An 18143-nucleotide genomic window follows, 5' to 3' on the forward strand; every position below is an offset into this window, starting at 1 on the left:
AAAAACTCGCATCAATCTTGTAGTGAGCGAATGACCTCATATTCCTATATGTCGTCCCCCAGTGAATCGACCTGTCCGGCCAGCATGACAAGGTACAAATCACACACGTCATGGCGAGGTACAATCAACTGTGGAGGCTGTGGACCCATGCCACGGCATGCAATTAGCAGCGGGCAATGGTGGACTATGGCTCTGCAAGTTCATCATCGTCCATCACTCCTGAGTGTTAGCTGCAAGCCTGCAAGAAGAAAACTTCACTTATTAGTGCATCCACGGGGGCACGACGTGTATGCTGCTAGGATCGAGTCGTTTATAGAGTGTTTGGTTTGAGGAATCACTACATTTAAATTGAGGTGATGTATTATGGGTTCATTTCTCAAATTTGGTGGGATGACCTCATTCCTCATATTAGTACTAACTAACTAACTATGATGAATGAGGTGGTGATGGATCAACTCATTCCATTCCACAAACCAATCAAAAATAGTGAGGAGTGAGAAGATAATGGACTAGCTCATTCCTCAAACCAAACACCCTAAGAATCAAGTCAGCCATTATCTAGTACTTTGACTGAGGGCACAACAACCTGATTTAGGCCTCGTTTGGATACATACATTGAAGTTTAGTGTCTGATTTAGCCCATTGATTTAGTCTCTGGTTTATCTAGCACTACCTCCGTTCTCGAATATTTTGTTCTAATTCTGCTCAAAGGTGATTTAGAATTAGAATAATTATTTAATGAGGCATTAAGTATCTTTAATTTAAACAAGGTTTTTTTAAATTGGTGCCCTTAATTTTGGTGGTGTGCTCACCTATACCTTTAGTCGTGTTTTTGCTCAGCTGTGCCCTTCCAGTGCTATAGAACAGAGGACACCGTTGAATTGTTCATTGTATGATTCAAGTTTGCTTATTATTTATCGAAGGATCTCCATCCAAGATTTTGAATGCTCTAGGTATCATCTTTGAACTCGAGCCATTAAATGGCGCTAATTATCCCTCTTAGAGGGAGAAGGTTGAAATGGCATTGATATTAATTGAAATAGAGTATGTTATTGACAATGCAAATCTTGTTGCTTCAAAATTGGCACCAGAAAGAACTTATAACCTTCTAAGGCAGATAATACTACATCCTTAACCATGGAACATATTAAGCGGGAGAGATCAAATAAGAAATGTATAATGGTAATACAGAGCTATCTATGTAATAGATTTTATTAAGGGAGCTATCTTAGAATGTCATTGTCATAGAGTACCTTGACAAGATACAACATCAATTCACTAGTTCCTCCAAAGCATATGCTAGAACCACCATAAAGAGAATTGTTACTGAAAAGGTAAGATGGCTCTAGCATAAGGGAGCACATATTTAACATTTTTTGCAGATAAGCTTAAGTTCTTCAGTACGAGTTAAATATGTTTTGGAGAATAAAACCTCATATACCTTCTAAGAGTTAAATAGGTGGCCTCTTGTCGGCGTTTCGAGACCGGGGGGTCCCTGGGCCGACGAGTGAAATGTCGCCGCGTGCCCCAGCCCAGATGGGTCGGCGCGAGGCCGAGCGCGAAGGGGGGAAGAAGGCGTGAGAGAGGTGGAAATCCCGCGGCCTTCGTGTTCGTCCCGCGCCCAGGTCGGGTGCGCTTGCAGTAGGGGGTTACAAGCGTTCCACGCGGGAGAGGGAGCGAGCGGCCTCACGCGAGCGCCTGTCCCGTCCTCTTCCCCGCGCGGCCAACCCTCTCTAAGAGGGCCCTGGTCCTTCCTTTTATAGGCTTAAAGACAGGATCCAGGTGTACAATGGGAGTGTAACAGAGTGCTAACGTGTCTAGCGGAGGAGAGCTAGCGCCCTAAGTACATGCTATCGTGGCAGCCGGAGAGGTTTTGGCACCCAGTTCGTGTGGTGTCGTGGCCGTCGGAGGAGCGCTGGAGCCTGGCGGAAGGACAGCTGTCGGGGCTGTTGAGTCCTTGCTGACGTCCTCTTGCTTCCGTAAGGGGGCTGAGAGCCGCCGTCGTCAGAGAGCGTGCGGGGTGCCATCATTACTTGTCTGGCGGAGCGAGCCAGATGGGACGCCGGTCTTGTTCCCCGTAGCCTGAGTCAGCTTGGGGTAGGGTAATGATGGCGCCTCCTGTTGACGTGGTCGGTCCGCGCCCTAGGTTGGGCGATGTGGAGGCTCCTCCGAGGTCGAGGTTGAGTCTGTCTTCCGTGGCCGAGGTCGAGTCCGAGCCCCTGGGTCGGGCGAGGCGGAGACTGTCGGCTGAGGCCAGGGCTGAGTCCGAGCCCTGGGGTCGGGCGAAGCGGAGTTCGTCGTCTTCCGAGGCTGAGCCCGAGTCCGAGCCCTGGGTCGGGCGGAGCGGAGTTCGTCGTCTTCCGGGGCTGAGCCCGAGTCCGAGCCCTGGGTCGGGCGGAGCGGAGTTCGCCGTCTTTCGGGGCTGAGCCCGAGTCCGAGCCCTGGGTCGGGCGGAGCGGAGTTCGCCGTCTTCCGGGGCTGAGCCCGAGTCCGAGCCCTGGGTCGGGCGGAGCGGAGTTCGCCGTCTTCCGGGGCTTAGCCCGAGTCCGAGCCCTGGGTCGGGCGAAGCGGAGTTTTCTATGGTGCCTGAGGCCGGGCCTGACTGCTGTCAGCCTCACTCCGTCGAGTGGCACAGCAGTCGGAGCGGCGCAGGCGACGCTGTCCTTCTGTCAGGTCGGTCAGTGGAGCGGCGAAGTGACTGCGGTCACTTCGGCTCTGTCGACTGGAGGACGCGCGTCAGGATAAAGGTGTCAGACCACCTTTGCATTAAATGCCCCTGCGATTTGGTCGGTTGGCGTGGCGATTTGGCCAGGGTTGCTTCTTGGCGAAGACTGGGCCTCGGGCGAGCCGGAAGTATGTCCGTCGCTGGAGGGGGACTCGGGCGAGACGGAGATCCTCCGGGGTCGGCTGCCCTTGCCCGAGGCTGGGCTTGGGCGAGGCGTGATCGAGTCCCTCGAATGGACCGATCCCTGACTTAGTCGCACCCATCAAGCCTTTGCAGCTTTGTGCTGATGGGGTTACCAGCTGAGAATTAGGAGCCTTGAGGGTACCCCTAATTATGGTCCCCGACACCTCTAAACTCGTCACATGATACTGTTATCTCCAGCAGCTACCCTATCTCATCCCCTATCTTATCCCCCTATTTCAAACCTTACTATGCAAACAATATCATTTATAGTGCAAATCCTTTATTTTATATGGTATGCTGCGGACAGCCTTAGGCCCACAAACTTTGAATATGCATTTATAGTCCTGGAACTTGTTAAGTTATGTATCAGTACCGCACATCAATAAACTTGTAAAAATAGTGCATCGCAGGCCCATTTTTGGAGCATACCGAGTACCGACCACTGCAGCGTGACACTTAACAAGTTCAAGGATCTTCAAAGTTCATGGAGCTAATTAGCATCACTCGACGAGTTCAGGAGCCGCTTATACACTAACCTTCCAACAATAGAAAGCAAGCCTACGGCAGATAGTTGTTTGATCGGACGGCGCAGAATGGACGAGGAATAAAACACATAGGCACAGCACCAGCAGGTGGTCGTGTGACCAGTCGTAGCTAGGACTAGGATTCCTTGGCTGGAACTGCAAAGAAAGCTACAGGTCGTAGCAGAGGTTGGCGGCCCGGCCCGGTGGTGGTGGCGCCTGGCGTGGCGGTGGCGGTGGCGCCCGCAGCCTCAATCCACTGTACAGGCTGCGCCCTGCGTACTGAACCTGCCAGCCTTCCGTCACCATCCGTACCCATCAGTCTTTTCTCCTTCTGTTTGTGTCTGCGTTTGCAGCGCATAGCTAGCATGCACGCGCGTATATATACACCACCCTTGGTCCGTCCGGCGTCCCGGCCCAAACAGCAGGAACGAAGAAGCACACTACGCCGGTACACACAGATCATCTTCACCATCGGCCGATCAACTGGCGGTCCAGTCTCCAGCTAGAGCATCATATCCAATGGCAAGCCAAGCTCAGGCGGCGCGGCTGCAGCCTCCCACGATGGCGCCGTTCGCGCCGCTGCCGCACAACGCCTGCAAGCACGACGCCGTCCGCCACCACCTCAACACGATGGCCGCCACTTGGTGCGGCAGCACCAACAACAACGTCACCGCCACGGGTGCGATGGCCGCAGCAACTTCCGGCAGCACCAGCAACAGCAACGCCGCCCCGGGCGGTGGTGCGACCGACATGGCCGCCTACCTCCAGCAGCTGCAGGACGCCGCGGCCGCCAAGAGTAGCGGCGGCGGCGGTGCTACGCGTGGGGAGCAGTGCCCGCGGTGCGCGTCGCACGACACCAAGTTCTGCTACTACAACAACTACAACACGTCGCAGCCGCGGCACTTCTGCCGCGCGTGCCGGCGCTACTGGACGCTGGGCGGGTCCCTCCGCAACGTGCCCATCGGCGGGTCCACGCGCAAGCGCCCGCGCCTGGCGCACCCGCACCCGCAGCAGCACGCCAGGCGCGCTCCGGCGGCGCACGTATTCGGCCTCGGCCTCGGCATCGGCGGCGTGGCGCCGCCGCCGCCGCCGCCGATGATGCTGCCCTCTTCGTCGACGTCGTCGCCACCTTCGCAGGGACAGGGCGGCGGCGGCCTCCTCGGCTCGCTGTTCGCGCTCGGCGCCGCGGGGCCGCTGCTCGAAGGCCGCGGCGCGGGGTCGTCCTTCGACTTCGACTTCGACCTCGGGCTCGGGCTCCCGACCGGGCCCTTGCACCTGGGCGCCGGCGAGGCGGCGGCCGCGCAAATGCAAGGACTCGGGCTCAGGGGAGGTGGACCCGCAGCCGGGTCGTCGGCCTTCCTCTGGCCCGCCGGGGCCGGGATGCTGGTGGACAACGACAGCGTGGACACGTGGAAGTTGCCGGGCACCAGTGCTGGTTCAATGTGGCCGGACTTCTCTTCTCTGGCGGCAGCGGCGCCACAAACCGGCGGGCTGATGCATGGAGGGGCTCACGCTCACCTGATGTGAGACGGGGCGTGCTTCCTTCAATTCGTACCATGGGCCATGGCCCCGTATACTACAGTATCATCAGTTTAAGAGGCATGCATATTCCTGGACGGCTTGCATAGTTGCATTGCATAGCAGACGTGTATGTCTCATTTTTCCCTCAGCATTTGTAGCAGTATTGGTCTGTGTCGTGTCTTGAGTACGTACGCCGTGCTTCAGGTTCTTGCCTGTGCTCGGCTACAAAGGGTTCTCCAAGTTTGCAGTTTTGGTCTCCCTTATATATAGGGTACGTTGTACGTAGAATATATGGTCTAGCTAGCTAGGTGCAGGTTCGTGGCTGTACCTGTACTCGTTGGGCTGCCAGCCAAGTTCTGCTCGTGTCTCGTGTGCCGGTGAATGTTAAGCTTATACCTTACATGTAATTTACTAGAGCTAGCAGCACACTACTATCGATTTTACGATCCCTTGGAAAGGTTTATTCGTTTTCATCTTAATCCATATGGACAGGAGGGGTGGGTGACTGGATGAGTTTAAACCCATAGTAGATCAAAAGCTCTACTAAAATTTTCCAATCTCATCCAATCCATGAAGCATAAAGATCTTCTCAAACAGAGAATATGTGCTTATAAAAATCACCATTTTTACCAGCCGGACACTTTAAAACCTCTTGCAACGATCCATCTTTGTAAGTGGCTGACTTAAACCAATCGCCACAAAGGGGTTTTAGTAAGATCACCCAAATCTTTAAGGGGTGTTTGATTTTAAGAGTCAATCCATTCTAGATGAGGTAGTACATCATGAGTCTATTTCACAAATTCGGTGGAATAAACTCATTCCTTACTACATTATTACTAATCATGAGCTTATTAGGAATAAAATAGCGATGGATCAACTCATATCATTCCACAAACCAAACAAGAAAAATGTGGAGTGAGAATATGATGGACTACCTCATTCCTCAAATCAAACATGCTTTAACAAGCCCAATTGCCCCTTCAAACTAATATCAAATAAATCCAACCAAATTCTTGACTAAAAGAGCTAGCTCTAGAGAGGAAATCCAAAACACAAAACTCAAAGGGTCTGTTTGGATTAGATACTAAAGATGTTAGAATTGAATTAGATCCAATACCAGATCTGTCTAGTATTGGAAATGATTTTCAATACAAATATGTTGTTTGGATGTATCTAGAATTGCAATTCCATCCAATACCTATAGTCTTTGCTCTGAATTGGAAGGGACACTTTTTAGTTAAAGTCCAATTCCATGAAATTGAGCATTAATTCCAGCTCTGAATTCATTAGACAGCCAAACAACAGAATTCAGAAATCATGATTCCAATTTCTAATTCCAATCTTGAATATCTACATCTGAATGAGATAAAAGCAAAAATATTTTGCATAGGATTTAACCCAAGAGGAACCACCATGCCTAGGGCCACACACTTCCCGAATAAAAACCACAGATGCAAAATGTTTAAAACAACTGAGGATCTTCCAAGATAATAAATGAGAAACTAAGTGAAAACCAAAGCTAGAAGCCCTCCTCTTATTTATAAAGGGATTTTACATTCTCAACATACTCATAGATATTTAGAGCTAAACCATTTAATCAGGGACATAATGGTTTAACTCTTAATCTGATGATCTGACGGCTACACTCCATTTATGGATTTGCTTTGTCTTGACGTAACCTCCTTGATGGATCCATGTGCCACTTCGATTCCCTATAGAACCATGTTGAATGGTTTTTAGGCCAAATCCGTGAAACCGTCGCAAGGTGATTTTGAGGTGAAACCACAAAACCGCCATAGATAGCTTACTCCATACACGTCCCCCATATTCTAGCCAGTTGTCCTATCAGTCCTCGACCGCGCCAATAACACGATCTGATCCACCATGTCCTTACGCCTATCAGGGCCCTATATGTCAGCCACTATAGCTACTCATCCAGTTTCTCCAGTCCCTCAGTCAAGTCCCAAGCGTTCGCCCTTCACCACTCTCAGTCCATCGACACGAATCCACACGACCTTCACATTTCTCGTCAATCACCGTCTTCGAACTCCACACCTATGCAACACAAGACAAAATACATGTTGCATAAACTCATGCACTAGTTAGTCCGCACGACTCAACCAAGACACTACTTCGTTGATAACTGACAATCGTTCATTACAAACCCGAATCACAATGGATATATTAACATCGTGTTCACAAAACTGCTTTGCCTTATACCACAATCTACGGATTACAGATTAATGTAGATATATTACCAAAGCTAAATTACTAATAAAACTACATACTATAAATAAAAAAATCAAACCTTTAGATAACAACCAAACTCAACCCACATTAAACCTAAACATAGTAACGAACATTACAATCTAATCATAAAATGCATGCACTGATATCTATACTACTCTATTAAGAACATAATGTGGGTATATGGTGCTACCATGGCTTCACCCTCCGCGCTGACACTCTGGACCCGCCGAATGCGCCCTGACCGGTTCTCTCGGCCCACGCGACCTGCCGCCCGCGCAGCTACCACACCCCCACTGCTCCAGAAATTTGGGACTAACCACCAAACCACACGCCCTTAGTGTTTAGAAATAAACAATAATTATATTTGAATAAATATCTCAATACCTATTTATATGACATATAACAACTGTAGCAAAACACGAGCAACTGGCTAGTGTATACATACAAATCGATCTAAACATGCGCTTGCAAACATAATTGATCTACCTAAACAAGTGTGCTTTGTACACTAAAATTAATATTGGTTCGACCTATATCTAGCTTAGGAAATACATCTAACATAGACCAATTAAACACATAAAAATTAAGAAAGAGAGGGAGAATAACTTGTTCTTGAAGATCAAAGGATCAAATCTAGGCTTAAAAAGTTGAATTGACATCTAGATTAAGTTGTAAGAACTTAAAAGTAGTGAAAGGGAAATAGGCTTACATCCTTTTCCTAATTGATTTTGGTGGTTGAATTGCCCAACACAAATAATTGGACTAACTAGTTTGCTCTAAATTATAAGTTTTACAGGTGCCAAAGGTTCACAACAAACCAATAAAAAGACCAAGAAATGATTCAAATAAAGAGAGCAAAAGACTACCAAAGTGTGCCCTGGTCTGGCGCACCGGACTGTCCGGTGTGCCACCGGACAGTGTCCGGTGCACCAGGGAACCCGACTCCGAACTTGCCACCTTCAGGAATTCTGGGAGCCACTCCGCTATAATTCACCGGACTGTCCGGTGTGCCAGCGGAGTAACGGCTACACAGCGCCAACGGTCGTCTGCAAGAGCAGTTAATGCGCTACAGTGCGCGCAGAAGTCAGAGCAGAGCTAGAAGGCGCACCAGACAGTCTACAGGACCTGTCCGGTGCACCATCGGACTGTCCGATGGCCCAGATGTCAGAAGCTCCAACGGTCAGAATCCAACGGACGGGTGACGTGGCTGGCACACCGGACAGTGTCCGGTGGCGCACCGGACTGTCCGGTGCACCATGCGACAGAAGCCCTCACCAACGGTTCTTTCGGTGGTTGAGGCTATAAATACCCCCCAACCACCACACTTCAATGCATCCAAGTTTTCAGCCTTCAAACACCTTACAAGAGCTATAGCATTCAATACAAGACACAATCAAAGAGATCAAATCCTCTCCCAAGTCCAAAGATCATTCCAATCAAATAGTGACTAGTGAGTGAGAGACTTGTGTTCATTTGAGCTCTTGCGCTTGGATTGCTTTTCTTCTTCATTCTTTCTTGATTCCAACTCAATTGTAACCAAGGCAAGAGACACCAATTGTGTGGTGGTCCTTGTGGGGACTTAGTGTCCCGTTTGATTGAGAAAAGAAGCTCACTCGGTCTAAGTGATCGTTTGAGAGAGGGAAAGGGTTAAAAGGACCCGGTCTTTGTGACCACCTCAACGGGGAGTAGGTTTGCATGAACCGAACCTCGGTAAAACAAATCACCGTGTCATCCGCCTTATTTGCTTGTGATTTGTTTTCGCTCTCTCTTTCGGACTCGTTTATATTTCTAACGCTAACCCCGGCTTGTAGTTGTGCTTAAAGTTTGTAAATTTCAGATTCGTCCTATTCACCCCCCTCTAGGCGACTTTCAATTGGTATCAGAGCCTGGTACTTCATTAGAGCCTAACCGCTCTAAGTGATGTCGGGAGATCACGCCAAAAAAGAGATGGTGACCGGCGAGAAGCCCGCCACAAGCCATGGGAAGGCTCCATCCGGGGAGTCTGGCAACAAGGTGAAGGGATCCCCTTCACACGACAAGTCGCGTCGGAGCGGTGAAAAGAAAAAGAAGATGAAGAAGGTAGTCTACTACGAGACCGACTCTTCATTGCCATCCACCTCCGGCTCCGACACGCCGTCCGTCACTTCTAAGCGCCATGAGCGCAAGAAGTTTAGTAAGATCCGCTTATGCTATCCTCGCATTTCCAAACGCGCCCCTTTACTTTCCGTCCCACTAGGCAAACCACCGGTTTTTGACGGTGAAGATTATTGTATGTGGAGTGATAAAATGAGGCACCATCTAACCTCACTCCACGCTAGCATTTGGGACATTGTTGAGTTTGGTGCACAGGAACCATCCATGGGGGATGAAGGTTATGACTCGGACGAAGTAGCCCAAATCCGGCACTTCAACTCCCAAGCCACCACTATACTCCTCGCCTCTCTAAGTCGAGAGGAGTATAACAAGGTGCAAGGGTTGAAGAGCGCTAAAGAGATTTGGAATGTACTCAAGACCGCACATGAAGGAGACGAGGTGACCAAGATCACCAAGAGGGAAACGATCGAGGGGGAGCTCGGTCGCTTCATGCTTCACCAAGGGGAGGATCCACAAGCCATGTACAACCGGCTCAAGACCTTGGTGAACCAAGTGCGCAACCTCGGGAGCACTAAATGGGATGACCATGAAATGGTCAAGGTTATTCTTAGATCACTCGTATTTCTTAATCCTACTCAAGTTCAATTAACTCGTGGTGATCCAAGATATAAACTAATGTCTCCCGAGGAAGTAATAGGAAAATTTGTGAGCTTTGAGTTGATGATCAAAGGCTCCAAGAAAATCATCGAGCAAGGCGCCTCCTCCACACCCGATGTGCAACCCGTTGTATTCAAGGCAACGGAGGAGAAGAAAGAAGACTCTACACCTAGTAAGGTCCCCATTGACGCCTCCAAGCTCGACAACGAGGAAATGACACTCATCATCAAGAGCTTTCGCCAAATCCTCAAGCAAAGGAGGGGGAAGGACTACAAGCCCCGCTCCAAGAAAGTTTGCTACAAATGTGGTAAGCCCGGTCATTTTATTGCAAAATGTCCATTGTCTAGTGATAGTGACAGGGGCGACGACAATAAGGGAAAGAGAAGAGAAAATAAGAGGTACTACAAGAAGAAGGGCGACAATGCCCATGTTTGCCGGGAGTGGGACTCCGACGAGAGCTCCACCGACTCCTCCTCCGACAAGGACGCCGCCAACATCGTCGTCACCGAAGGCCTCCTCTTCCCAAACGTCGGCCACAAGTGCCTCATGGCAAAGGACGACAAAAGGAAGAAGGTAAAATCTAGAGCTTCCACTAAATATGCAACTTCTAGTGATGAGGCTAGCTCTAGTAATGATGAGGATGATTTGCTCACCCTTTTTGCCAACTTGAACATGCAACAAAAAGAAAAATTAAATGAATTAATTAGTGTTATTCATGAGAAGGATGAACTCTTGGATAGCCAAGAGGACTTCCTAATTAAAGAAAACAAAAGCATGTTAAGGTTAAAAATGCTTATGCTCTAGAGGTAGAAAAATGTGAAAAATTATCTAGTGAGCTAAGCACTTGCCATGATGTTATTTCCAACCTTAGAAATGAAAATGCCAAATTAATTGCTAAGGTTAAGAAATCAAATGTTTGTGATGATTCAATTGACAATCTTAGACATGATAATGCTAGTTCAATTGCTAAGATTGAAAAATTGAATGCCTCTCTTGCTAGCCTTAGAAATGAGAATGAAAAATTAATTGCTAAGGCTAAGGAATTAGATGTTTGCAATATTTCTATTTCCAATCTTAAAGATAAGAATGACATTTTACATGCTAAGATTGTTGAACTAAATTCTTGCAAACCCTCTACATCTACCATTGAGCATGTCACTATTTGCACTAGATGTAGAGATGTTAACATCGATGCTATTCATGATCACATTGCTATGATTAAACAACAAAATGATCATATAGCAAAATTAGATGCTAAAATTGTCGAGCATGAGTTAGAAAATGAAAAATTTAAATTTGCTCGTAGTATGCTCTATAGTGGGAGACGCCCTGACATTAAGGATGGCATTGGCTTCCAACAGGGAGGCAATGTAAAACTCAATGCCCCTCCTAAAAGATTATCTAACTTTGTTAAGGGCAAGGCTCCCATGCCTCAGGATAACGAGGGTTACATTTTGTACCCTACCGGTTATCCCGAGCACAAAATTAGGAGAATTCACTCTAGAAAGTCTCACTTTGGCTCTAATCATGCTTTTATGTATAAGAGTGAGGCATCTAGCTCTAGGCAATCAACCCGTGCTAAATTACCTAAGAAGAAAACTCCTATTGCATCAAATGATCATAACATTTCATTTAAGACTTTTGATGCTTCCTATGTGCTAACTAACAAATCAGGCAAAGTAGTTGCCAAATATGTTGGGGGCAAACACAAGGGGTCAAAGACTTGTGTTTGGGTACCCAAGGTGCTTGTTTCTAATGTCAAAGGACCCAAGACCGTTTGGGTACCTAAGAACAAGGCCTAAACTTGTTTTGTAGGTTTATGCAGTCGGGGTCTCAAGTTGGATCATCGATAGCGGGTGCACAAACCACATGACAAGGGAGAAGAATATGTTCTCCTCCTACGAGAAAAACCATGATCCCCAAAGAACTATCACATTCGGGGATGGAAATCAAGGTTTGGTCAAAGGATTGGGTAAAATCGCTATATCTCCTGACCATTCTATTTCCAATGTTTTTCTTGTAGATTATTTAGATTATAATTTGCTTTCTGTTTCTCAATTATGCAAAATGGGCTACAACTGTCTTTTTACGGATATAGGTGTTACTGTCTTTAGAAGAAGTGGTGATTCAGTAGCATTTAAGGGAGTGTTAGAGGGTCAGCTATACTTAGTAGATTTTGATAGAGCTGAACTCGACACTTGCTTAATTGCTAAGACTAACATGGGTTGGCTCTAGCACCGCCGACTAGCCCATGTTGGGATGAAGAATCTTCATAAGCTTCTAAAGGGAGAACACATTTTGGGACTAACCAATGTTAATTTTGAGAAAGACAGGGTTTGTAGCGCATGTCAAGCAGGGAAGCAAGTTGGTGTTCATCATCCACACAAGAACATCATGACGACTAACAGACCGCTTGAGCTACTCCACATGGACCTATTCGGCCCGATAGCTTACATAAGCATCGGTGGGAGTAAGTATTGTCTTGTAATTGTGGATGATTATTCTCGCTTCACTTGGGTGTTCTTTTTGCTGGAAAAATCACAAACCCAAGAAACATTAAAGGTATTCTTGAGATTGGCTCAAAATGAGTTCGGCTTAAGGATCAAGAAAATTAGAAGCGACAACGGGACGAAGTTCAAGAACTCACAAATAGAAGGCTTCCTTGAGGACGAGGGCATCAAGCATGAGTTCTCTTCTCCCTACACACCTCAACAAAATGGTGTAGTGGAGAGGAAGAATAGAACTATACTTGACATGGCAAGGACCATGTTTGATGAGTACAAGACTTCGGATCGGTTTTGGGCCGAGGCGGTTCAACATCGCTTGCTACGCCATCAACTAGTTATATCTACACCGAATCCTCAAGAAGACATCGTATGAACTCCTCACCGGTAAAAAGCCCAATGTTTCATATTTTAGTCTTTGGTAGCAAATGCTTTATTCTTGTTAAAAGAGGTAGAAAATCTAAATTTGCTCCTAAGGCTGTAGAAGGTTTTTTACTTGGTTATGATTCAAACACAAGGGCATATAGAGTCTTTAACAAGTCCACTGGACTAGTTGAAGTTTCTTGTGACATTGTGTTTGATGAGACTAACGGCTCTCAAGTAGAGCAATTTGATCTTGATGAGCTAGATGATGAAGAGGCTCCATGCATCGCGCTAAGGAACATGTCCATTGGGGATGTGTGTCCTAAGGAATCCGAAGAGCCTCCACATGCACAAGATCAACCATCTTCCTCCATGCAAGCATATCCACCAACCCAAGATGAGGATCAAGCACAAGATGATGAAGATGAGGATCAAGAAGATGAGCCACCTCAAGAGGACGGCAATGATCAAGGGGGAGATGCCCATGATCAAGACAAGGAAGATGATGAGGGTCCAAGACTGCCACACCCAAGAGTCCACCAAGCAATCCAACGAGATCACCCCGTTAACATCATCCTCGGCGATATACATAAGGGGGTAACTACTCGATCTCGTGTTGCTCATTTTTGTGAACATTACTCTTTTGTTTCCTCTATTGAGCCACGCAGGGTAGAGGAAGCACTTCAAGATGCGGATTGGGTGCTGGCGATGCAAGAGGAGCTCAACAACTTCACGAGGAATGAGGTATGGCACTTAGTTCCACGTTCTAACCAAAATGTTGTAGGAACCAAGTGGGTCTTCCGCAACAAGCAAGATGAGCATGGTGTGGTGACAAGGAACAAAGCCCGACTTGTGGCCAAGGGTTATTCACAAGTCGAAGGTTTGGATTTCGGTGAAACCTATGCACCCGTAGCTAGGCTTGAGTCAATTCGTATATTACTTGCCTATGCTACTTACCTGGCTTCAAGCTTTATCAAATGGACATGAAGAGTGCCTTCCTCAATGGACCAATCAAGGAGGAGGTCTATGTTGAGCAACCTCCCGGCTTTGAAGATAGTGAGTACCCTAACCATGTATATAAACTCTCTAAGGCGCTTTATGGGCTCAAGCAAGCCCCAAGAGCATGGTATGAATGCCTAAGAGATTTTCTTATCACTAATGGCTTCAAAGTCGGAAAAGCCGATCCTACTCTCTTTACTAAAACACTTGCAAATGATTTGTTTGTATGCCAAATTTATGTTGATGATATCATATTTGGGTCTACTAACGAATCTACATGTGAAGAGTTTAGTAGGATCATGACACAAAAATTCGAGATGTTTATGATGGGGGAGTTAAAGTATTTTCTAGGATTTCAAGTCAAGCAACTCCAAGAGGGCACCTTCATTAGCCAAACAAAGTACATTCAAGACATTCTTGCAAAGTTTGGGATGAAGGATGCCAAGCCCATCAAGACACCCATGGGAACTAATGGACATCTCGACCTCGACATGGGAGGTAAATCCGTAGATCAAAAGGTATACCAGTCGATGATAGGTTCTTTACTCTATTTATGTGCTTCACGACCGGATATTATGCTTTCCGTATGCATGTGTGCAAGATTTCAAGCCGATCCTAAGGAAATTCACCTTAGGGCCATGAAACGAATCTTGAGATATTTAGTTTATACTCCTAAGTTTGGCCTTTGGTACCCCAGGGGTTCCACATTTGATTTAATTGGTTATTCCGATGCTGATTGGGCAGGGTGTAAAATTAATAGAAAGAGCACATCAGGGACTTGCCAGTTCTTGGGAAGATCTATGGTGTCTTGGGCTTCAAAGAAGCAAAACTCTGTCGCTCTTTCTACCGCCGAAGCCGAGTATATTGCCGCAGGCCATTGTTGCGCGCAATTGCTTTGGATGAGGCAAACCCATAGGGACTATGGTTACAAATTAACCAAAGTTCCTCTTCTATGTGATAATGAGAGTGCAATCCGCATGGCGGATAATCCTGTTGAGCATAGCCGCACTAAACACATAGCCATTCGGTATCATTTTTTGAGGGATCACCAACAAAAGGGGGATATCGAGATTGCTTTTGTTAACACCAAAGAACAATTAGCCGACATCTTTACCAAGCGATTAGATGAGCAAACTTTTACCAAACTTAGGCATGAGCTAAATATTCTTGATTCTAGGAATTTTGATTGATATTTGCACACATAGCTCATTTATATACTCTTGATCATATCTCTTTCACATACTATGACTAATGTGTTTTCAAGTGCATATTATGCTAAGTCATAGATTGAAAGGGAAATGGAATCTTCGACGAAGACAAGGCTTCCACTCCACTCCATCGAATTATTTATCCTTCGCCGTCACTCCACACCGCTCTCCAATTTGGTATAATCTTCACTCATGTTTTATTTACCATAAGGGGAGAAAGTAGTTAAAAGGGCTTATATTGCACTCATAAGTATCTGTTTTTGGCGCTTCATGCCAAAGGGGGAGAAAGTATTAGCCCACAGCAAAAGGACCGCACCACCACCAATTTTTCAAAACTTCAGTCTTTCCATTTGTATTTAAAGAAGTGTTTTCAAATTGGTATCTTTTATTCAATTTCAAATTGGTATGACCCCTTTCAAAATTAATATCTAAAACCCTCTTGAACACTAAGAGGAGAATTTGATTGAGGGGGAGTTTTGTTTAGTCAAAGAAAAAGCATTTGAAACAAAAAAAATTTCAAATCTTGAAAATACTTCTCAAAATCTTATTCATATACCTTTGACTATTTGCAAAAGACTTTGAAAAAGAATTTCCTAAAGAGTTTGCAAAAACGAAACAAGTGGTGCAAGCGTGGTCCAAAATTTTAAATTAGAAGAAAGCCATCCATGCATATCTAATAGAAATAATTATTGGTTTCATTCCAAGCAAACTTTACACTATGAAAACTAGTTCAATTCTGCACTTTTATATTTGCTTTGGTTTGTGTTGGCATCAATCACCAAAAAGGGGGAGATTGAAAGGGAAATAGGCTTACATCCTTTTCCTAATTGACTTTGGTGGTTGAATTGCCCAACACAAATAATTGGACTAACTAGTTTGCTCTAGATTATAGGTTTTACAGGTGCCAAAGGTTCACAACAAACCAATAAAATGACCAAGAAAGGATTCAAATAAAGAGAGCAAAAGACTACCGAAGTGTGCCCTGGTCTGACGCACCAGACTGTCCGGTGTGCCACCGGACAGTGTCCGGTGCACCAGGGAACCCAACTCCAAACTTGCCACCTTCGGGAATTCTGGGAGCCACTACGCTATAATTCATCGGACTATCCGGTGTAGCACCGGACTGTCCGGTGTGCCAGCGGAGTAACGGCTACACAGCGCCAACGGTCATCTACAAGAGCAGTTAATGCGCTACAGTACGCGCAGAAGTCAAAGTAGAGCCAGAAGGCGCACCGGACAGTCCACAGGACATATCCGGTGGCCCAGATGTCAGAAGCTCCAACGGCCAGAATCCAACGACCGGGTGACGTGGCTGGCGCACCGGACAGTGTCCGGTGGTGCCATGCGATAGAAGCCCTCACCAACGGTTCTTTTGGTGGTTGGGGCTATAAATACCCCCCAACCACCACACTTCAATACATCCAAGTTTTCAGCCTTCAAACACCTTACAAGAGCTATAACATTCAATACAAGACACAATCAAAGAGATCAAATCCTCTCCCAAGTCCAAAGATCATTCCAATCAAATAGTGACTAGTAAGAGAGAGAGACTTGTGTTCATTTGAGCTCTTGCGCTTGGATTGCTTTTCTTCATTCTTTCTTGTTTCCAACTCAATTGTAACCAAGGCAAGAGACACCAATTGTGTGGTGGTCCTTGTGGGGACTTAGTGTCCCGTTTGATTGAGAAAAGAAGCTCACTCGGTCTAAGTGACCGTTTGAGAGAGGAAAAGGGTTGAAAGAGACCCGGTCTTTGTGACCACCTCAACGGGGAGTAGGTTTATAAGAACCGAACCTCGGTAAAACGAATCACCGTGTCATCCGCCTTATTTGCTTGTGATTTGTTTTCGCCCTCTCTTTCGGACTCGTTTATATTTCTAACGCTAACCCCGACTTGTAGTTGTGCTTAAAGTTTGTAAATTTCAGATTCGCCCTATTCACCCCCTCTAGGCGACTTTCATATAAATATTGGGAGAAATATGAAAAACAAATGAAGGTCGAACGAGTCAGAGACACCATAAAAAAGAGGTCGTCTTAACTAGGGTGCTAAACCTCAACATTGTAGTAGATCTTAGTACTGAGTTTGACATCTTTGACACCAACAAGATGGTGATACGTTACTTTCTACGTTAACTTGGGTAGGTATATCGACTATAGTGGCCTATAACACTAGGCTATGTAATATGATATTGTGTTGAGTCTTTATAAACATGATTTTTTTTAAAAAAAAGAGCTAAAATAAAAAATAGAAATCGACGGTACGATGCAAGTTCTTCTCAAGACAACCAAACGCACCCTTGCCCCTTTATTGAAATTGAAGTATGTGCTTTATCAAATGTTTAAATACTAATTATAAGTATTAAATATAATTTAATTATAATACTAATTATATAGATAAAGACTAAATAACAAGACAAATTTATTAAATATAATTAATTCATTATTAACAAATACTTAATGTAGCACGATCGAATCATGGACTAATTAGTCTTGATAGACTCGTCTTACCATTTAATCATAATTAGTTTTGTATACTGTTTATAATATTTCTAACTAGCTAGTATTAAACTTTTGATGTAACCTAACTAAAGTTTAGTCACGCCAATACATAAGGACTCGGATCGTTCGATCACCCATGACATCACGTATACTAAGAGCATCTCCAAAAGCTCTCCAGAAGTCTCCCCTAAATCTATTTTTTTGGGAAAAACACAAAAACATGTCTCCAACAGTTCCCTTAAAGCGCCCCCAACTTTTTCATAGCCCTTAAAACTCCCTCATTTGTAGCTACAAATGAGGGGTTTTTTGGGCTCCCCAGAAACAAACTGTTGATTTAAGGGATCTGTTGGAGAAAGGATTAAAATTTACCCTCACTTATTATTTAGATGTCCCTTAAAACTGATTTTGAGGAGTCGTTTTATGTAGAGCTCTTGGAGATGCTCTAACACACCGAGCACAACCGCATCATCAATCAAAACAACCCAAAGTTTGTTCGGTACAAGTCATCAGCCTGTGTACACACATCAGCCTCGGCCCCGGGAGAAGCGCTAGCAAACAAGGTTCACCTAAAAATCCATCCAGATTCATTGAATCCAACCAGCACAAACGTCCCATTTAT

The 18143-nt window shown here is 45.7% G+C and overlaps 1 protein-coding gene across 1 annotated transcript; it reads left to right on the forward strand.

Annotated features, from left to right (window-relative positions):
- The first annotated feature begins 3789 nt into the window (after nt 1–3789).
- On the forward strand, nt 3790–5399 carry LOC103626052 (dof zinc finger protein DOF3.4). The gene has a single exon (XM_008646436.4). It carries the CDS (start codon nt 3952–3954, stop codon nt 4957–4959), a length of 1008 nt encoding a protein of 335 aa, XP_008644658.1. The 5' UTR covers nt 3790–3951; the 3' UTR covers nt 4960–5399.
- Nucleotides 5400–18143: the final 12744 nt, after the last annotated feature.

This window comes from Zea mays, chromosome 5 (assembly GCF_902167145.1).
Source record: "Zea mays cultivar B73 chromosome 5, Zm-B73-REFERENCE-NAM-5.0, whole genome shotgun sequence".
In the NCBI taxonomy this organism is placed as follows: Eukaryota; Viridiplantae; Streptophyta; class Magnoliopsida; order Poales; family Poaceae; genus Zea; species Zea mays.